Here is a 22,343-nt window from a genome sequence, read left to right on the forward strand (position 1 = left end):
GCCATGCATATCAACCAGTCACCCATTTTTTTCTCTAATCTGACTACTGGAACTTTCAGTGCAGGCGTCGCCACACTGCTGCCTTGCCGGCGGCAGATGTGCGCAGCAGCTTAGCGAATAGGTTTGGTTTAGGTTTAAACCAAACAGGTGTCGCCCAGGAAGTAATATGGCGGCACTCAGGTATAGGAAAGGTGCACTACACGAGCATCGAAACTACGGAACAAAGACTCCGGAGAAAGAGCATCGCACAACTAATAACGCTTCCTTCCAAGCGAGATCTCGAAGTAGCAGAAACCGCACACGATGCAAAAGTAGAGATAGAACAATAGTTTTTTATTAAAATTGCCATATGTGCAATGAAACAACCGAATTGGCCTCTGCTGGAGACTTTCATCACCGGAAAGTGCAGGGGAAGACATCGACGCGCAAGAACCGGACTCCCAAGTGACGTTGAAGTGGTATCGGTGCGGATATCCGCGGAGAGCCGAGGTCGTCGACGTCCGTCGTCAGGTAGCGATAGAGGTCGCCACGTTGCTCGCAGAAGACAATTTCTTCTCGCTCGTCCAAGATGTCCACTGCGCAGAGGGGAACAAGACGTTACGTCACAAACACGCCCAACGGATTTTCATTTCAATCCAAGAAAGCGCGGAGGTCAGAGCTCAAGCAAACACGAAAAATGCCAGCTATGTAATACCTGCCCAAATGGTCCGAAATACCCTTTGCGAGCAGCGCCGCCCACCTCAGGTAGTAGACAGCAGCTAGCACGCTGTCATGTGCATGTTGTTTGTGAAATATTGATCAATAAATAGGACTTCCCATGTCCCGCAAAAAACGAGATCCTGATGATAAAATGTCATTTCCTGGGGAAAAAAATAGAACTCGAAAAACCAGCATTATGAAAAATTTTCCTGATTCGCCCTAGTTTTATTCCGCGAATTCCTGAAAAAATAAAACTCGAACACGAAAGGCCGTACATATAAAGAGTGCCCCTTCTGCAAGCTGGCACCGAAAAACCAAGCCTACAATGAAGTGTCGTGCTAGAAAGTGTTGATCCATAACTACAGCGCAAACGACAGGACAGAGATGAAGAAGGGACACCACACAGCGCTGACTCACAACTAAAGTTTATTGGATGCCATAAGGTATAAATACCTCCCTGGCAGCCAGAAAGAATGCAGTCCACACTTACATGCGTGACTGACATAATAGTGTACCAGTCATATGCCGCCAAGCAAATCACATGCGCGAGAATACAATATAAGCAGTGACAGAATACAATATAATCAGTGAGCACTTGTCAATATTCGCAATCAAGGTATCTTCTTTCTTTTTCTGACAACGCGACAGATGAAGCACTGATGCATTCTTCCGAGAGCCTACCTATTAAGTGAGCTTCAATGATCTCCCTTGCTAACGAGTCACGGTTCTTTTCTAACACTGCACTTTCCTGATAGTTTGGCGCACAGACGTAGGTGTCATCGTCATCTTCATTGCCTTTGCAGTGCCTGCAATGTTTCGCCACGTGGCCAGAGATAGCGACACGGGAGACATTATACTCATGCTCTCTGAGTCTTTCGTTTAAACATCGGCCGGTTTGGCCGATGTATCGCTTACCACAAGACAGTGGCAGCGAATATATCACCCCTTCCTGGCAAGGCACGAACTGTTTTGCGTGCTTTATCGGGCACTTGCGCGATTCTTTAATCTCTGAATTGACATTCTTAATCAGGCTGGACAGTCGTTTGGGCGCCGAAAAGACGACATCAACGCCTGCATGTTTTCCGATTCTTTTCAGATTGTGCGACACTTTGTGAAGATATGGCAGCACAACAATCTTCCTTTTCTTCGTCTCTTTCGTACATTTACTATTTCCTTTTGATTTTAACTTTTCCAGTAGTTTTTCTGCCACGGAAACTAATAATTCAGACGAGTAGCCTGCCTTTGCCAGGCGGTCTACTTGGTTGCTGAAGCTATGCTTCAACCTGTGTTCACAGGATTTGTTGACTGTGTTGCTAAAAACGGTATGTACAATTGCTCTCTTCACCAGCTTGGAGTGAGCTGATGAAAACGGCAAGATGGGCTTAACAGCACGGGGCTCATAAGCCCAACAAACATGAGATGGAGTGAAATGAAGCGAAAGATCTAAAAACCTAATAAAATCATTCAATGGTACTTCGTGTGTTAAAACCAATGGTGTGAGGCATTCTGAGAACACCGAAAGGACGTCAGGGAATTGCTGCTCGAAACCGAGGTTGTCACAATCTAAAAATACAAGGTAGTCATCAACAAATCTAAAAATGCTACAAACTCTGGAACCTTCAAAGCGCTCTTTCATGCTTCTGTCTCGTGCTGCTAGGAACACGTCACTAAGGAAAGGCGCTAGACATGAACCAATACAGATCCCCTCTTTCTGAATAAAAACTTCGCCATTCCATTCCGCAAAAGTTGAGCCAAGATACAGTGACAACAATTCAAGGAACCCAGTAGTGGAAATTCCGCTCTCATTCTGAAATGCAACAGCACCATATTCATCAATCAGATCGTTAACAGAAGACAAAATTTCTGCTTGAGGAATGGTGTAATAAAGATCCTTTACATCGACGGAAAATCCACAAAGCTTCTTACTGTAGTTACTTTCTAGGAACGCGATAACATCTTTCGAACTTTTTACTCTAAAAGGGTCGTCAATTGATAAAAGATTCAGTTTTTTCTGCAGGAACTTAGCTACATGCTGCTGCCATGTTCCAATTTCCGAGACAATTACACGAAACGGCCACTCTAGTTTAGAGACCCTTTTAGAGTAAAAAGTTCGAAAGATGTTATCGCGTTCCTAGAAAGTAACTACAGTAAGAAGCTTTGTGGATTTTCCGTCGATGTAAAGGATCTTTATTACACCATTCCTCAAGCAGAAATTTTGTCTTCTGTTAACGATCTGATTGATGAATATGGTGCTGTTGCATTTCAGAATGAGAGCGGAATTTCCACTACTGGGTTCCTTGAATTGTTGTCACTGTATCTTGGCTCAACTTTTGCGGAATGGAATGGCGAAGTTTTTATTCAGAAAGAGGGGATCTGTATTGGTTCATGTCTAGCGCCTTTCCTTAGTGACGTGTTCCTAGCAGCACGAGACAGAAGCATGAAAGAGCGCTTTGAAGGTTCCAGAGTTTGTAGCATTTTTAGATTTGTTGATGACTACCTTGTATTTTTAGATCGTGACAACCTCGGTTTCGAGCAGCAATTCCCTGACGTCCTTTCGGTGTTCTCAGAATGCCTCACACCATTGGTTTTAACACACGAAGTACCATTGAATGATTTTATTAGGTTTTTAGATCTTTCGCTTCATTTCACTCCATCTCATGTTTGTTGGGCTTATGAGCCCCGTGCTGTTAAGCCCATCTTGCCGTTTTCATCAGCTCACTCCAAGCTGGTGAAGAGAGCAATTGTACATACCGTTTTTAGCAACACAGTCAACAAATCCTGTGAACACAGGTTGAAGCATAGCTTCAGCAACCAAGTAGACCGCCTGGCAAAGGCAGGCTACTCGTCTGAATTATTAGTTTCCGTGGCAGAAAAACTACTGGAAAAGTTAAAATCAAAAGGAAATAGTAAATGTACGAAAGAGACGAAGAAAAGGAAGATTGTTGTGCTGCCATATCTTCACAAAGTGTCGCACAATCTGAAAAGAATCGGAAAACATGCAGGCGTTGATGTCGTCTTTTCGGCGCCCAAACGACTGTCCAGCCTGATTAAGAATGTCAATTCAGAGATTAAAGAATCGCGCAAGTGCCCGATAAAGCACGCAAAACAGTTCGTGCCTTGCCAGGAAGGGGTGATATATTCGCTGCCACTGTCTTGTGGTAAGCGATACATCGGCCAAACCGGCCGATGTTTAAACGAAAGACTCAGAGAGCATGAGTAAAATGTCTCCCGTGTCGCTATCTCTGGCCACGTGGCGAAACATTGCAGGCACTGCAAAGGCAATGAAGATGACGATGACACCTACGTCTGTGCGCCAAACTATCAGGAAAGTGCAGTGTTAGAAAAGAACCGTGACTCGTTAGCAAGGGAGATCATTGAAGCTCACTTAATAGGTAGGCTCTCGGAAGAATGCATCAGTGCTTCATCTGTCGCGTTGTCAGAAAAAGAAAGAAGATACCTTGATTGCGAATATTGACAAGTGCTCACTGATTATATTGTATTCTGTCACTGCTTATATTGTATTCTCGCGCATGTGATTTGCTTGGCGGCATATGACTGGTACACTATTATGTCAGTCACGCATGTAAGTGTGGACTGCATTCTTTCTGGCTGCCAGGGAGGTATTTATACCTTATGGCATCCAATAAACTTTAGTTGTGAGTCAGCGCTGTGTGGTGTCCCTTCTTCATCTCTGTCCTGTCGTTTGCGCTGTAGTTATGGATCATCAAAAACACCAACTCGCCCACCAAATGCTTTTGTAGAAAGTGTTACAAGCGAATTTTATGAGCATAGTTATTACGCACGCGACAACAGGACAACTGACGCCGATGACGCCCGATAAAACGAAAATTAATCAACCTTTTGCTGGATGACCCGATTCGTCCCCGAATTTTAGCTCAAAATATTTCGCCCGCTTTTAAACAAAAAAAAAAACAAAACAAAACCCGACAAAGAAGGGCCAAGTAAAGATGTCGTAAAAGCAGAACGGAGAAATTACAACAAACATCACACCAGCCAGTAAAATAGCTTAAAATGCAAAAATAGCCTTGGCTGAAGAAATTAAATCAACAAAACACGACTGAAAGTTTTAAAAAAACCAGGTGGTAAATACACAACAAATAAAACAATGAATCACCTTAATTACTAGACAAGATACTCGTCACCACCCCAATGCAAAGGGAACGCCAATGGGTGTATATCTCGCAAAACCGTCTTTCCTGTAGTGAGAGAATGTTTGTGTGTGTTAGTTCATCGTTACACAGAAAGCATAGCGCAGTAACTACAGAAGACGAGGCGAGGACAAGACATATCCGCCTCGTCCTTTGTAGTTACTGCGCTGTGCTTTTCGTGTACACGTCTTTCTCGGCCCAGCATTGGAGCATACGTCTATAAAACAAAACTGACGTCTAAATGTGAACGCCAACGCGAGAGCGCTTCAGCTTTGGGAACATTTCTGAAGGACCGCAACACTCAGCATGACAAGAAATTCCATCCTAAGCTCTAATATCCGACTCCACTGAAACCGAGCACCAGACTGAGCATATGGGGACCCCACATTAACCTCTACGAGCAACGTATGCCACAGAGGCTGATTTTGACGCATAATAACTAAAACAGGGAACAGCGTGCACACAGTGTTTTCGCTAGACGTGGTTAAGGCTCGAGTATGGGGATTGCCAGTTCATGAATGCAATATTTTGACCACAAACATCCTACAACGCCTACTGATATCAGCGCCGTCAAGTAGCATCATCCCGGCCAGACTAATGTAAATATTAATTATCACATCCATGTATACCGCTAAGGTGTTCTCTCCCTCATATTTGAGCAGTACTATATACAGAATAAGAAAAAAAGACTTGACAAGAAAGCGACAGAGAACGCCGGGCGGGTATCAAGCAGTCAGTGTACGCTGCAGTGATGTAAGGTGCTTACCGCGCGAACACGTGCTCATGTCAGCAGCTCCTATCTCTGGTGGCTGCTTTCGGAGACCTCTCCCGGTGAGGACTCCGTATCGGCCATGAACGGTTCCAGCTCATCAGGCGAGTGTGACTGGTGACAGCCCAAGAGCTGCACACTCGTTCCACACACAGCAGGCGTCTGGTACAGCAGAGACAGGCCCTCGCACACGACACCTACGTCTGGCAGGCAGCCGATCCAGGTCACCTCGCCGGATGTCATCCGCCAGTCTTCCATGGCGGATACGGAGCCTTCTGTATCACCGTTTGACGTGGACTCCAAGGACGCGCAAAGATCGTAAAAAGGAAGACGACGGCGGCACCTCCGCGCAGACATGCGAGCAAGGAGGGGCCCCGGTGACTGCGACATCGGCGATGCGACGGACTCAGGGGAAGACACCGACGAGCAAGAAATGGACTCCGAAGTGTTGTCGAGGTGCTCGTTCGGTTTCGGTGTGGACCTCCGCGGAGAACCGAGGCCGTCAACCTCCGTTGTCCGATCGCAATAGAGGTCGGGGTCATCCATGCGACATTGCTCGCTTATGACAATTTCTTCTTGCGCGTCCATCATATCCACTGCGAAGAAAAGAACAAGACATAACGTCACAAACATTCCCAACGGATTTTCATACCAAGTGAGCGCAGAGGTCAAGCACACAAGAAAGATTCCAGCTATGTACTTACGGAAATTGCCGGCATCCTTTCCGTGAGAAGACTGGTCCATCTCATGTGGTAGACAAAACAGCAGCTGGCACACACTCACACTGGTTTACAGTACGCAAGTAAAGGACGATCGCCGCCGTGGTGGCTCAGTGGCTATGGTGCTCGGCTGCTGTCCCGAAAGACGCGGGTTCGATCCCGGCCGCGGCGGTTGAATTTCTTTGGAGGAGAAATTCGAGGCCCGTGTACTGTGCGATGTCAGCGCACGTTAAAGAACCCCAGGAGGTCGAAATTTCCGGAGCCCTCCGCTACGGCGTCTCTCATAGCCTTAGTCGCTTTGGGACGTTAAACCCCATAAAACCAAAACCAAACCAAGTAAAGGACGCGCCAAAACTGCCTCCTTTTATACCTCCCTCTTATCCCCGATCCTCCCCCTCGCACCAAATTCACCAATCTGCTTGCAAGCCTCGAACCACGTGCTCTCCTCTCCCACTTTCTCATTCTCCTGCTGTGAGTGAAGCGCAGCCCCTTTCCAGTGACCCGTTTATGAGAGGCAGTTACAGGGAAGCTCCAGCGCCCGCTTTCACTACCCCCTGCGTCTTGTTCCGCCCTATTCGTAACAACCTCAATGCTTGTCACTGAGACCAGTCTTTCAGTACTCCTATGGACATTAAATTCCCGCTGACACAAAAGCCTCCGCAAGGGGCGCTGCTACCGATCCAGGAGCAGTTGACAGCCGTGCTGTGCGGACGTAGGATTAGGGGCTCTTCGGATCACGCGTGGAGACCGGGACCGGACCGACTGCGAGAGCGACTGCGTAATATAAATGAGTACTATCTTACAATATTTTTAAATGTGTGCTTAATTTTTTTAGGCTGTTAGTGGAAGTGCAGGTCAAGGAATAGAATTTAGGTCAGTGGCCTATATTTGGCCAGCAGTTTTTTTCAGTGCTTTTTTGTGCGTTAACTTTTAGAGAGATAGCTATTTTTTTCTAAGTGATCGATCGTCACTTGCGGTAGACAGAATTTTATTTTATTTGTGCACGTGTTTTCAAGTGTTTTTTGGTCTCGAGCCTGTAGATATCTTAGCATTTGGTGGAAGCAATAATCGAGTGTTGCTAAGATGGTTAAGCTACTGAAGGTTCGATGTATAGAGCGTGAGGCGTCGATGAATTTAAAAGAAACGCGGTTCGATTCAGTGGAGGAGGCCGAAGGCGCAGATTTTATGTGCAAATTCTGCGTATTAGGTGCACGCCTGGACAGGGCTGAAGAGGCGAATAGCAAACTAGTGCGAAGTATGGATGCTCTAGAAACAGAGTTACAGATAGAGAGGGCAGAGAAGCGCAAGCTTCAAGAACAGCTTTGTCAGTTGGAGTCAAAAACGGCTGACACCGCCATTGGAAGCCACAGTGGCGGGCATTCCAGCGTCAGCCACGCGGATGGGGCTTGCACTGGCATGGACAGCGATAAGCCAGTAGGTCAGACATGATCAGGCAGGAACAGCTGCGCACAGGGGGCATCTGGGAAGTCGAGAGGCGATACTGAGAAGGGGAACGAGCTAATTCCAGGAAATGAGGTCACAGTCGCTGATAAGAGGCAGCAAGATCTGGAAGATCGGAGGGAGGGGCAGAGTACGCTAGTGCTTATCGCTGGTGACTCAAACATGAGGCGCTGCAAACGAGCTATTCTGGACCGGGTGAAGGGTGATAGGCGGGTAGCGGTCGGGGTGTTTCCAGGAAGGACAATGGACGATGTTCTGAGAGCGACAAAAAGTGAACTTTCCGAGAATGTTGCAAGGAGTAACTTGGTAGTGGTAGCGGCGGGGCTAAGTGATGTCCTGAATGGTAACGCCGCACAAGTAGGGAAAAGATTAGCTGAGGGAGTGGACGGTATCAGGGCGATAGCACAGGAAGCGCAGATCGTGGTGTGTATAGTGCCGGAGTTACAAGGAAGGAATGTAGAGATTGCTAACGACGTTGTGAATCATAATCGAGAGATAAGGCAGTTAAGCCTCGAGAAAGGCGTTGAGTTGATAGACATAAACAAGGAAGTGCACAGAGCAGGTTTGGGCAGAGACTTTGGACGAGATGGCGTCCATTTCAGTGGAAGGGTAGGAGAAGAGATAGGCTGGCGCCTGGGAGGCCGAGCGGTAGCTTTTTTAGGGGGTCCACGGTGGCTCAGGGCGTAGGAGTAGGTAGCGATGTAGCAAATGTAACAATGGCGGCTGAGCCCAACAAAATGGCCACTAGGAGGCCGAGAAAGAAAACTACGAAAAAGAAATTTAAGGCCAGGATCAGTTACATAAATATGCAAGGGGGTAGAAAGAGAGCGAAATGGCTAGAAATAGAACAGCAGTTAAAGGATGAAGCAGTAGGTGTGTACGCTCTATGCGAGACACATCTGAGGGATCTAGAAGATCCACCTTTAATCGAAGGCTATGTCTGGGAAGGGTGCAACAGAACAACAACGGAGAAGAAGGGAGTAGGTATTATGATACATCAAGGAACAAATTGGCAAAGAATAAAATCAACTTGCAAAAAACGTGTCTGGGTATCAGGTACAATTGCTGGCAAAGGGACATGGCTAGGGGTAGTTTATTTAGGGACCGGGGACAAATGCAGGCAAGAAAACAAGGATCTATACTTCGTCTCACAAGATGTTTGCAGCACTACGGAAGGTAGAGCTCTCTCGTCCAATCAGGGCTGCAGAAACGCAGAAAATAGTCCCTCGAATATTTGAGGAGTGTATGACTATTAATCAAAACAATAAGCATTGCAACTAAAAACATGATTTCGACAGGTATATTTAAATGGTAGGGAGTGTTTCAATCACTGGTGAAATTACCAGACAAAGCCCGTACGGACACAGCTCTGCGGAGGCCTGCTGCGAGGTAGTGATGCGTCGCCACTTTCAAACATGGCGTCGGTCGAGTCTGTTGTGTCTCCTGTGTGCTCTACACCGACAGTGCGCTGTTTCCCCAAGCAGGCGAAGCAGGTGGCTTTAAATGTTCTTGAAGCGCTTCGCGTCGAGTGCGGGGGCAGTTGGAGTACAAATGCGCTCATCAAGAGGACGGCAAAACTCACGCAGGTGAGCGAGCGAACGCTTTAGAAGTGGACAACGGAGACGTTGAACGCGGGCCGAGTGTTGTCACCGAAGAAGCGTTCTGGCGGAAGAGGCCGCGAGCGGACGAAGAAGCTGGACGATTTTGACCTGAGCGTGTTGCGAAGGGTGGTACACACCTTTTTCCAGAGAGGGGAAATTCCAACTATCGCGAAGGTGGTTGCGCATTTCGAAGAGGACGAAACGCTACCGACCGTGTCCGCAGCGACATTGCAGAGGATGTTGAACAAACTTGGCTTCCGATACAAGAAGCGCTCTCGGAATGCGATGTTAATCGAAGCGACGCACATTGTGCAGTGTCGCCGCCGGTACGTGCGCCAGATAGCGGAGCTGCGACGTTAGGGTAGGCATATTTTCTTCACCGACGAAACGTGGGTTAACGCCGGCCACACGCGAAGTCGAGTGTGGACTGACTCCACCATCCAATCTGCACACCAAGCGCATCGATCCGGACTGTCGACTGGTCTACAAAACCCCAGTGGCAAAGGTGGCAGGCTTATTGTGACGCATTGCAGTAGTGAGCAAGGTTTTGTCGAAGGTGCAGCGGAAGTTTTCCGAGCGAAGAAAAACTCGGGCGATTACCACGAGGAAATGAACGGGGAACACTACGAAAACTGGTTCTCCAGGAGACTTCTCCCACTACTACCACCCGGCAGCGTTATAGTGATGGACAACGCGCCATATCATTCTGTGAAGCAGGATAAAGTGCCGCGGATGAGTAGCCTCAAAAAGGACATACAGGCTTGGCTGTCCGGAAAAGGTGTCGCATGGAGCAGCGGCATGGTGAAGGCCGAGCTCATGCAGCTTGTCAGCAGTGTGAACACTGGTGGGGAGCGATACCGTGTCGACTGCATTGCTGAAGCTGCTGGCCATCTCGTTGTGCGCCTGCCACCGTACCACTGCCAACTGAACCCGATAGAGCTTGTCTGGAGCGACGTCAAGGGTTTCGTGGCTAGCCAAAACAAGACGTTTAAGCTCCAAGACGTCGAGCCTCTGGTTTGGCAAGGCATCACGCAAGTGACTGTTGAGAAATGGAAGAATTACGTGCAGAATATTATCAGTGAGGAAGATGTGATGAGAAAACTGGACCACATCATCGACGATGTTGTTGACCAGGGACCGGCCATTGTTGTCAACCTGGAGGACGACACAACCAGCAGTGCTGATTTCAGTTGTTATGAGGACGATGAGATGATCGAGCCCGTTTAACGTGCGTTGCCTCTCGCGCAGCACATGGGCTTGTTTTGCATTTCGCCACCATCGACACTCGGCTGCCTCGGCACGCTGGAGTAAATAAATTTATATGCACATGACACGATTACTGAAATTTACTGCGACGCGACAACAGAGGAACTGATGAGAACAGGTTGCGACAAAAAAAAAAGTGGGGCTAGTCCCTTTGGAACGGGCGTCCGCCTGTCCAAAAAGAAACCAAAAAAAGAATACAAAGACATCACGCGCCACCTGCTAAAGGTAGAAAGAAGCCACCTGGACATCAGGTGGATCGAGCCACAGGCGCGTAGGAACACACTAATGTAGTGCGCGCCATCCTGATTGGACGAGAGAGCTGTACCTTTCGTAGTGCTGCAAACATGTTGTGAGACGGAGTATAGTTAAGTGCCTCAATGACGATATAAAGCAGATTGGAGACGGGGTCGATATTATTTTGCTTGGAGACATGAACGGCCACATCGAGGATCTGGATGGATACACAGATCGTAACGGGAAGTTAATGCTAGACTTGTGTGAGCGGCACAACCTGGTTATTGTCAATAGAAAAACTAAATGTGAGGGACAAATCACGTGGGAATCCTGTAACAGGCAAACAACCATTGACTACTGTCTAATGTCGCAGGGCATCTATAGCAAGCTCGCAATAATGGAAATAGACGAAGAGAGGAAGTACAGCCTAGGAAGTGATCATAAACGTATTAGTCTACAGTTGGGAGCCCTAGTCAAAAGAGAAATGCAGCGAAGTCAAAAAGACAACGCAAAAATAAACGATGAAGAAATAGCGCTAATATCAGCCAATATAGAAGAAGTAATCGAGAAACGCCCCCTGAAAAAGTGGGATTTATTTATTTATTTATTTATTTATTTATTTATTTATTTATTTATTTATTTATTTATTTATTTCATTACCCTCAGGGCCAGAGGGCATTACAGAGGGGAGTGGATTACACAAGAAAGCGAAACAAAAAATACAGCTGTAAATACACGTAAAAATTAGACATAAATGAAGCTCACAGAAAAAAAAACGAACAAACAGGTTACATCAAAACAAGTACAAAATTAGCAGCGCATATCGCAGAATGAAAACAACAACAAAAAGCAACAGCATACAATAAAAACAAACAAGAGAAATCACGTTCAAAAGGCAGTAACATGCGCGCATATAAAACAAGTGGAACAACCGTAAAAAGAAAAAAAAAAGATGACAGTGTTAAGGATTCTCGAGTTTATGACAGCAGCAGGTTGGTTAAAGCAGATTTAAACGTAGAATTATCAGAAATTTCGACGATAGATCCGGGAAGGTGATTCCAGCTTACTGACGTACTTGGGATGAATGAATTATAATGGTTGGTTTGGCATGAAGGAATACCAACCTTATGACGATGGTCAATGCGATGTGAAATGTAAAAGGGTGGTAACATCATTTTATTCTTAAGAATGGGATTATCATAATAAATCTTATGGAACAAGCAAAGACGGTATATTTTCCTACGTTGTGACAGCAGGGGTAGTGACAAGCTTGTTTTCATAGTCGTGACGCTGGAGTTGCGATGATAATTTGAAAGAATGAAACGAGCCGCCCGGTTCTGGACGGATTCCAGTTGATAGATGAGCGTCTCTTGACTGGGGTCCCAAACAGATGCAGCATATTCCAGTTTAGTACGGACTAACGATTTATAAAGAAGTAATTTTACAGAACTATGAGCAAGATAAAAATTGCGGCGTAAGTAGCCCAGCATGCGATTAGCGTTGTTAGTTATACAATCTACATGCGTGTTCCAAGAGAGATTAGAAGAAATAAATACGCCTAGATATTTGTAACAAGACACAGATTCGATGCTGCTGTTATTAAGATGATACGAGGGCAGTAATGTATTACAACGAGAAACACGCATGTGCTTGCATTTCTTAGGGTTTAGTTCCATGCTCCAGGTGTTAGCCCAGTCAAGAACATGATCGATATCGGACTGAAGAAAAGTTACATCAGCGTCACTGTTAATATCGCGGTATATGACGCAGTCATCTGCAAAAAGATTAACTGATGAACATATGCTAATAGGCAATTCGTTGATATATATTAGGAAAAGCAAAGGCCCCAACACAGAGCCTTGTGGTACGCCTGATTCGACTGGCGAAGTGAAGGAGCAAGTGTTATTTACTGTGACAAATTGTGAACGATCAGTAAGAATACAATGCAACCATGCAAGAATGTTAGTATCAAGGTTAAGTTTGCTTAGTTTGAAAAAAAGCAGTTGATGTGAAACCTTGTCAAATGCTTTGGAAAAATCTAGGAATATACAATCGACAATGGAACCCGAGTCAAGGATGGAATTCAGATCATGCGTAAACGATAAGAGTTGTGTTTCACAGGAAAATGACTTACGAAATCCATGCTGATAATCTGTAAAAAAGGCATTTGACTGTAGGAATGATGCAAGGTGAGAGTAAATTACATGCTCCATGATTTTTCATGGAATGCTCGTTAGAGAAATGGGTCTATAATTAAGCGGTGAATGTTTATCTCCAGACTTGTGCAAGGGAATCACCTTCCCGACCTTCCAGTCGCCAGGAATGCAGGCTGTGTCAAGAGATTGCTGAAAAAGATGAGAAAGTATTATAGCGCTGTATACTTTAGTCCTGATTAGAAACTTTGAATTGATGTTATCAATCCCACATGATGAAGAAATTTATTGTTTTTCTATTAGTTTTTCCACGCCAGCAATATCAAAGATAATAGGGTCCATTGGAAAAAAGTCAGCATCGGGATATGTATGTGGTACAGAACACACATTTTTTGAAAAAGCAGAGACAAATACAGAGTTTAGAACATTCGCGCACTCATCAGGCCGGATAAGTGCGTCGGTTGAGTCCTTAAGGGCGATAGCATATCGTCTCTTTTGTTAATGATGTTCCAGAATTGCCTAGGGTTACTAAAAGAGATGGTAATGTAGTATTGAAAAATGAATCCTTGGCGAGCTTGAGTGCTTTTTTGTATTCGGTAGCTGCGGCCTGATAAGCATTCCAACGATCTTGAGAACCGGTTAGTTTTGCCTTTCGAAAGATACGTTTTTTCTTGTTACTGAGCCTTTTCAACGTTTGACTGAACCATGGTGATTGCCGGTTAGATGCGATAACTATGCGCGGAACATATTTATCAGTGAGCGATGAAACTTTTTCTGCAAACATATTCCAGTTGGCGTTCACGGAGCGGTCATAAAAGCTGGGTAAGTAATCGTCTAAAAAAACACAGTTCACGGTTAACGGCATCAAAATCAGCATTTTTGTAGTCCCGGATATATTTCTTGTAGTTGCTCTGGTGAGGCACTATGTAGGTTAAAGAAAAATGAAGCAGTAAGTGATCGCTTAACCCTTGTAGATACGATATGGGCTGGAAAAGATCAGGTGAAGTGGTGAGCACTAAATCTAAGATGTTAGAAGTAGCAGACGTAATTCGAGTTGCCTGCATTACAAGCTGCGACAAGTTGAAATCACTGCACAAATTCAAAAATTTCTCAGCTTCACTAGAAAAAGGATTACAATAGGAACGCACATTACGCCACACAACATTAGGAAAATTAAAGTCTCCTAGTAAAATGAAATGATTATTCGGGTACCGCAGTGTAACCATATGAACGACGTCATGAAGGTCGTCAGAAAAGGCGGGTGAACAGGACGGAGGACGATAGCAAACACCTACTATTAATTTCCTAGAGCACGTGCGAACTTCAACTAGCACAAGTTCTAAGGCGTTTGTAAAGTGAACAGGAAATGACAGAAAAGTATCAGAGACGGCTATAAGTACGCCTCCGCCGAACCTAGCACCCCTATCGCGCCGATAAACGTTGTAGCGTTTTTTGCAGTCGAACAATTCACTGCTATCAACCGTCGCAGACAACCAAGTTTCAGTAAGACATATTATGTCGGCGTCACAAGCATCGATAGCAGAGCAAAGATCGTCACATTTTGGAAGTATGCTTCGAATATTTGTGAATAAGAACGAAAGTGGGTTAATGACCGGTAACTTATATTCACTGCCCCTCGCGTAGCGTTATGCAGTGGTCGATGGGGAAGCATTAGACTGTTCCTGGACGGAATCGGAGCATTCAGCCGGGGGCGTGAAGGTGTTAGGAATTTCATCCACACAATCATCAGAAGGATTATAGGTGTAACACTTTTTACCTATGTACAACTTGTTGAAGCGAAGTTTGAAGATTAAGGGTTGAGATTTGCCAAATCCGACAAGTTTTTTCCTAGCAAGACGTGTAGCGGGAGAATAGACGTCACTCACCGAACTCTTTTCATCTTTCAACTTAGAACTATTGAGGAGCACTTGCTGTTTGACCTTTGAAGATGAGAATTTGGCAATAGGTCTGCACTTATTCGACGTATACCTGCCGAGCCGGTGGGCTCTCTCGATCAAAATTTCTGAAGGTGGGGTTTTCAAACAGGATGAAAGGACATTGACCAATTTTTCTTCCGACTGGGCCCAGGATTCTGATTCGGTGTCGGCTAGTACGTAGAATAGAAGATTGTTTCGCCGTTGCCTGTCTTCCAGCTCAGCCTGCTTACAGTGCAGTACACTGTTTTCGCCTATAAGCTGGTCAATTGACTGGCGAAGAAAGACGCTCCACCTCCTTCGCGACACTGTCAAAGACGCCAGTTTTGTGCTCAACCTCGGTTAGTCTGTCGTCTATCTCGCATAGATTTTCCTTAAATTCCTCCTGGGTTTTTTTAAGTTCACGAACTGACTGAATTAAATCCATCTGATTCTTTTCCATTTTTTCAGTTCGAGTGTTGATAGTTCGTAGCATGGCAAACATATCGTCAATTTGCTGGGACGGCAAATCGGGCAAGGGGTTCTGCACCTGGGCTTTCTTGTTAGGCCCAGGGTTAAGCTCCACATCCCCGGACAACATTTGCAGTTGAGTTGTAACATCAAGGCAATCACAAAACAAAGAAAGCAAAACTCCCGGCGTGGGAACAGCAACAGGCACACATTATTCGATTTCTTAGCGTACATAGAGGTAACAGGACAAACCTGGACGAGGAAGCGGAGCGGATTAGTAAGCCTCATCGTTGTGCTGTTCTCATGCCCACTAAGGGCGCCGGGGTTCCTCCAGCTCTTCATATAGGCAGCAGAAGACGATGTTGCCGTCGATCCGGATCCTTGGTGTTGTTGAGGCACAACCGTGAAAATGTGTCCGTCGGGCGGCCAAGCGGATCCTCGTGCGTCGTCGAAATGATACGGTAACTTGCTTGCGTCACTGGCAGATGAGGACAGCGATACGGCGCTGAGGTGAGCCCATGCCATAACCTGGACGAGGAAGCGGAGCGGATTAGTAAGCCTCATCGTTGTGCTGTTCTCACGCCCAGTTAGAAGTGCTCATCGATACAAAAAATGAAACAAGTGAAAGGAGTAAACCGCTGGAGAGGAAAGAGGAAGCCACGAAGCTGGCGGAATATGGAAATTAAGGAGGCCATCGAACAACGACGGGTGGCTTCAAGGGAACACAGAGAAGCAAAGAAGGCGCAGTTATCTCAAGAGGAAATAGGCGAAAAATGGGAATCTTATCGACAAAAGAAACCGCAAGTTCAGGTCCTAGTCCAGGCTAAAATGAAGCAGTCCTCTCATAAATGGCTGGCTGAAGTTCGCGAGGCAAATAAAGGCGGGCCAAGAAAATTGTGGAACCATATAAGCTGGTTGGGAAAAAACAAATCAAAGAACGCAGGAACAGATTATAGATGCTGAGGGAAAATGTTTAGAGAGAGACGATGCTGTGAACTACTTTACGTCATTTATAGCGGCGTCTTTTAGGAACGACAATGGGGTAATCTCCCCAAGTGAGGCGGCAACACAGGACAGCACAATAATGAACCGCTTAGAACTGGCTAGTCTTAACTGGGAAAAAGCGGAATCGAATATTCCTAGCAGGGATAGACGAAATTCCAATTAAGCTGATTAATGAACTTGGCCCAAGAAGCAAGGAAGCGCTGATAAAAGCATTGGAGACAGTCATAACAAATCAGCAATTTCCGCACAGCTGGAGACAGAGTAAAATGAATTTGATTTATAAAGGGAAAGGAGATAAGATGAACATAAAATCCTTCCGTCCGATTACGATAACGTCTGTTATGTACAGGCTGGCAATGCTGGCGGTGAAATTTAAAAAAAGCAGTCATGGGTAGAAGGTAATCGGATACTCGGAGAACTTCAGAATGGGTTCAGAAGGGGTAGGCGCTTAGATGATAGCCTGTTCGTGCTTACCCAATGCATAGAAATAGCTAAGGCGGAAAACAGACCTCTGCTTTTAGCCTTTCTGGACATAAGCGGTGCATACGATAACGTGAAGAGGGAACTCCTGTGGAGCATATTGAAAGATATAGGTATCGGTCATGAGGTAATTGATTTTCTACAGGAAATCTACCGAGATAATGAAGTTTAAATTACATGGGAAAAAAAGTACCACAACTGTGGGGGTGCACAAAGGATTAAGGCAAGGTTGTCCTCTATTACCGCTGCTGTTCATGCTTTACGTGGTAAATATGGAAAGAAGGCTAGAAGAAAGTAATCTAGGTTATAATCTGTCGTACAGATTAGGCGGAAATGTAGTTGAGCAGCGACTGCCGGGTTTAATGTATGCGGACGATATTGTACTGTTTGCAGATGGCCAGAAAGATTTAAAAACTTTGGATAATTGCTGTGGAGACGAAGGAGACGCTCTAGGATTCAGTTTGAGCGCAACTAAATCAGGTGTGATCATTTTTAACGATACAACTGATCAGGTGCTTACAATACAAGGCCACGAAATACCCAAAGTGGCCGAATACAAATACTCAGAAGAACTTGTTGTTGGGCTAGTTGGTAGTTATTCATAATTAAATTCAAAGGCGCCAAACCGTACGCACGCACACACATACAGGAGTAGAAAGAAAGACGAGACAGAGCGCCACTCACAACTGATTTAATGTGCAGAAAGACACGTACATATATGTCACTGTCGGCGCATGCGCAAGGAAGACATTCAGCTTCGTGAGGATAAGCAGCGATCAAAAAACGCTTTTTCAGCCTTATACAGGTTAATCGATGTTTCGCTGACGCACAAGTTGCCCCTCTTTTCGATATGGAATGCTTCTATCAGTTCTCTGGCTTTTGTCACACTACTCTTTTTCCTCCATGGCCGCTCCTGGGCGCGGCCATTTTTCGCCGACTGGTACGCCGCGGTGCGGGCGTTTCTTTGGGGACTGGGGGGCTGCGGCAGCTCCGCGGGCGCGTCTGCATAGAGCTGCGCTTCGGGCGCTAAAAAACATTGCCGAGCATACTTCCGCAGCGTGGCTGTGTTGCAGGAAGTATTCACGTTATCAAAGGGAGCACACTGATGCGTTTTAATGACATTTAGTTTGACATTCACGTGAACTGTGCTGACGCTTAGAACGCGCTCGTGCTTATATCGCTACCGTCTTGGTGCTCCACTGCAAAAAAAATTGTTAAATATCAAGTATTAGGTGTGCGGCTAGCATGCAGTTCCAATTCCCATGCACTCTTCATTCGGCCATAAAGTACCACCCACAAACAGGGCTCTCTTGTCGCATGCGTGGTGCGCCAGTTTATCAACAAATTACCGCTGTGAGCTTAACTGAGTCGCAGCGCCAACAAAAAACAAAATTTGTCATGGTTTATGCAACCTCCATGGTGCATAAAAACGTACTTTTGCTCAAATTATAAAAGCTTGAATAGATATTAGCAGCGAATCCAGCTTTCACGAATTCTGAGGTCCAAAGTCGCGTTCATTTTATTCGGTAGCTCTCGCCGCGTGTGACAGCGTTGCGTAGGCGTTTGGCTAAGTGTGAATGAATGTATTAAAATCGCGCTTATTTTCCTATGATTAAGGTAGATAGCAAAAGCATAAAGTCACTACGGTAAACCCTTTACCCCCCCCCCCCCCCCCCCCTCTTGATCCCTATGACATGCGTGCGGAAAGAGCAACTGAAATCGGTAGCGGTCGTGCTTACACTCCTGTGCATGAAACGTGTTTAATGGGAACTAGAGCAAGCTCAGCGCAAGGAGGTGATTGAAAACACGCGCTTCGTCGGGACAACCTTCAGTCTGCAGCTCGCCTATCCAGTTACTACACCACTGAATCAAATCAATAAATCCACATTCCTGTGCCTAAAATTATCATAGATAACGCACGTATAAGACGGCAACAAACGACACGCCAGCGCAGAAATCTGCTTAGAAGTGCCGGTTTCCAGTCCGTACGCTACCTGGCCGACTACTCCGCGGGAAAAATCCTTGCTGTTTGCAATACTATTCCAGAATTTCCCTGAGCAGCGCCGCCGCACCAGCGGCTCGGTGGAGCAGCGTCGCCGCTGCGGTGCCAGCGTTTACAATCCTGAGCCAGCAGAATATCATCATTGAAAAACGTAGCGCGAAAAACGAGACACAGAAAAGGTGAAGACAGGACACGAGCGCTAATCATCAATATCAATATCATCATGGTGGGCACAAACAACGAGACAGACGCGCTCTGCTTCGCCGCACTTACTCATATCCAAATGAACAGAAAAAAACTCGATGTCACGTTAATGACTAACTGCGCGCAAGATAACCGTAGTACTGTCTGGTAGAGGGAAAATGTGAGTATTGACGCACAGCACACACCCTCATACGTTATCTGATGGAGCAAAACAACGGCAGAAGCGAACACGTAAACATGCTTTCCACGCGCGGTGCCGGCGCGATCCGCAGTCCATCGGGCCGCGCGCGCCGATAGATGGCGACTGGTGTCGAGAGTACGGGCGCGCCAGCAGCCTGCGTGTGAGGGTAAAAGATTCTGGTCCAGATTTTTGAGCCTCTCCTGGGCGCGGCCATTTTGCACCGACTGGCGCGCCGCGGTGCGGGCGTTTCTTTGGGGACTGCGGGGCTGCGGCAGTTCCGCGGCCGCGCCTGCATATAGCCGCGCTTCGGGCGCTAAAAAAACATTGTCGAGCATACTTCCGCTGCGTGGCTGTGTTGCAGGAAGTATTTACGTTATCAAAGCGATAACATTGACGCGTTTTAATGACATTTAGTTTGACATTCAGGTTAATTGTGCCGGCGCTTAGAACGCGCTCGTGCTTATATCGAATTCCGTCTTGGTGCTCCACCGCAAAGAAACTTTTTATTCAATATCAAGAATTAGGTGTGCGGCTAGTATGCAGTTCCAATTCCCATGCACTCTTATTCCTTCCTGCCGGCCATAAAGCCCCCCCCCCCTTCCACAAACGGCTTTCTTGTCGCCGCGCCAGTTTATCAACAAATTACCGCTGTGAGCTCAACTGAGTCGCAGCGCCAACAGAAAACAAATTTTGTCATGGTTTATGCAACCTGGTGCATAAAAACGTACTTTCGCTTAATTTATAAAAGCTTGAATAGATATGAGCAGCTAATCCAGCTTTCACTAATTCTGAGGTCCGAAGTCGCGTTATGTTATTCAGGAGCTCTCGCCGCGTGTGAGAGCGTTGCGTAGGCGTTTGGCTAAGTGTGGAAAATGTAATGAAATCGCGCATATTTTCCTATGAATAATGTAGATACCGCACCGCTGCGGTGGCTCAGTGGTTACGGCTCTCTGCTCTGGCCCAAAAGACGCGGGTTCGATCCCGGCCGCGGCGGCCGAATTTCGAAGGAGGCGAAATTCTAGAGGCGCGTGTACTGTGCGATGTCAGTGCACGTTAAAGAACCCAGGTGGTCGAAATTTCCGGAGCCCTTCACTACGGCGTCCCTCATAGCCTGAGTCGCTTTGGAACGTAAAACCTTAATAAACCAAACCAAGCTAAGGTAGATACCAACAGCAGAAAGATACTATAGATAAACCTTTACCCCCCAGATACCTCTGACATGTGTGCGGAAAAAGCAGCTGAAATCGGTAGCGGTCGTGCTTACAATCCTGTGCATGAAATGTTCTGAATGGGAACAAGAGCAAGCTCAGCGCAAGGATGCTGAACACGTACTGGTGATCGAAAACACGCGCTCCGTCGGGACAACCTTCAGTCTGCAGCTCGCCTATCCAGTTACTACTCCACTGAGTCAAGTCAATAGATCTACATTCTAATGCATAATATTATCATAGATGATATCGCACGTAAAAGGCGACAACAAACGACACGACAGCGCAGAAATCTGCTTCGAAGTGCCGGTTTCCAGTCCGTACACTACCTGGTCGACTACCCTCGGATGTCACGTTAACGAGTAACTGCGCACAAGATAACCGCAGCACTGTCTGGAAGAGGGCAAATGTGAGTAGTGACGCACAGCACACACCCTCATACGTTAGCTGATGGAGCACAAAACGGCAGAAGCGAACACGTAAACATGCGTTCTATGCGCGGCGCCGGCGCGACCCGCAGTCCCTCGGGCCGTGCGCGCCGACAGATGGCGACTGGCGTCGAGAGTAGGCGCGCGTCCGCAGCCTGCGTGCGAGGGTAAAAAAATCTGGTCTATATTTTTGAGCCTCTCCTGGGCGCGGCCATTTTGCACCGACTGGCGCGCCGCGGTGCGGGCGTTTCTTTGGGGACTGCGGGGCTGCGGCAGTTCCGCGGCCGCGCCTGCATATAGCCGCGCTTCGGGCGCTAAAAAAACATTGTCGAGCATACTTCCGCTGCGTGGCTGTGTTGCAGGAAGTATTTACGTTATCAAAGCGATAACATTGACGCGTTTTAATGACATTTAGTTTGACATTCAGGTTAATTGTGCCGGCGCTTAGCACGCGCTCGTGCTGATATCGAATTCCGTCTTGGTGCTCCACCGCAAAGAAACTTTTGTTCAATATCAAGCATTAGGTGTGCGCCTAGCATGCAGTTCCAATTCCCATGCACTCTTATTCCTTCCTGCCGGCCGGACATAAGCCCCCCCCCCCCCCCACCCCTTCCACAAACAGGGCTTTCTTGTCGCCGCGCCAGTTTATCAACAAATTACCGCTGTGAGCCCACTGAGTCGCAGCGCCTACAGAAAAGAAATTTTGTCATGGTTTATGCAACCTGGTGCATAAAAACGTACTTTCGCTTAATTTATCAAAGCTTGAATAGATATGAGCAGCTAATCCAGCTTTCACTAATTCTGAGGTCCGAAGTCGTGTTATTTTATTCAGGAGCTCCCGCCGCGTGTGAGAGCGTTGCGTAGGCGTTTGGCTAAGTGTGGAAAATGTAATGAAATCGCGCATATTTTCCTATGAATAATGTAGATACCGCACCGCTGCGGTGGCTCAGTGGTTACGGCTCTCTGCTCTGGCCCAAAAGACGCGGGTTCGATCCCGGCCGCGGCGGCCGAATTTCGAAGGAGGCGAAATTCTAGAGGCCCGTGTACTGTGCGATGTTTGTGCACGTTAAAGAACCCCAGGTGGTTGAAATTTCCGGAGCCCTTCACTACGGCGTCCCTCATAGCCTGAGTCGCTTTGGGACGTAAAACCTTAATAAACCAAACCAAGCTAAGGTAGATACCAACAGCAGAAAGATACTATAGATAAACCTTTACCCCCCAGATACCTCTTACATGCGTGCGGAAAAAGCAGCTGAAATCGGTAGCGGTCGTGCTTACAATCCTGTGCATGAAATGTTCTTAATGGGAACAAGAGCAAGCTCAGCGCAAGGATGCTGAACACGTACTGGTGATCGAAAACACGCGCTCCGTCGGGACAAC

At 46.6% G+C, this 22,343-nt stretch overlaps 1 protein-coding gene and 1 long non-coding RNA gene across 2 annotated transcripts in view; both read right to left on the reverse strand.

Annotated features, from left to right (window-relative positions):
• Nucleotides 1–369: 369 nt before the first annotated feature.
• LOC149339077 (uncharacterized) overlaps nt 370–22,343 on the reverse strand; it is a 33,296-nt gene continuing 11,322 nt past the window's right edge. The window contains exons 2-4 of the long non-coding RNA XR_016283778.1: nt 15,708–15,983; nt 5,635–6,233; nt 370–575 (exon numbers count right to left, since the gene is read on the reverse strand). This is a non-coding gene — a long non-coding RNA (uncharacterized LOC149339077). The remainder of the gene's footprint in view (nt 576–5,634; nt 6,234–15,707; nt 15,984–22,343) is intronic.
• On the reverse strand, nt 14,718–15,585 carry LOC149339078 (uncharacterized). The gene is given in 2 exon segments (XM_089550875.1): nt 14,718–15,287; nt 15,289–15,585. Coding segments are annotated over 2 exon segments (867 nt in total).

Source organism: Amblyomma mixtum, chromosome 6 (genome assembly GCF_055824585.1).
Source record: "Amblyomma mixtum isolate Tamu chromosome 6, ASM5582458v1, whole genome shotgun sequence".
In the NCBI taxonomy this organism is placed as follows: domain Eukaryota; kingdom Metazoa; phylum Arthropoda; class Arachnida; order Ixodida; family Ixodidae; genus Amblyomma; species Amblyomma mixtum.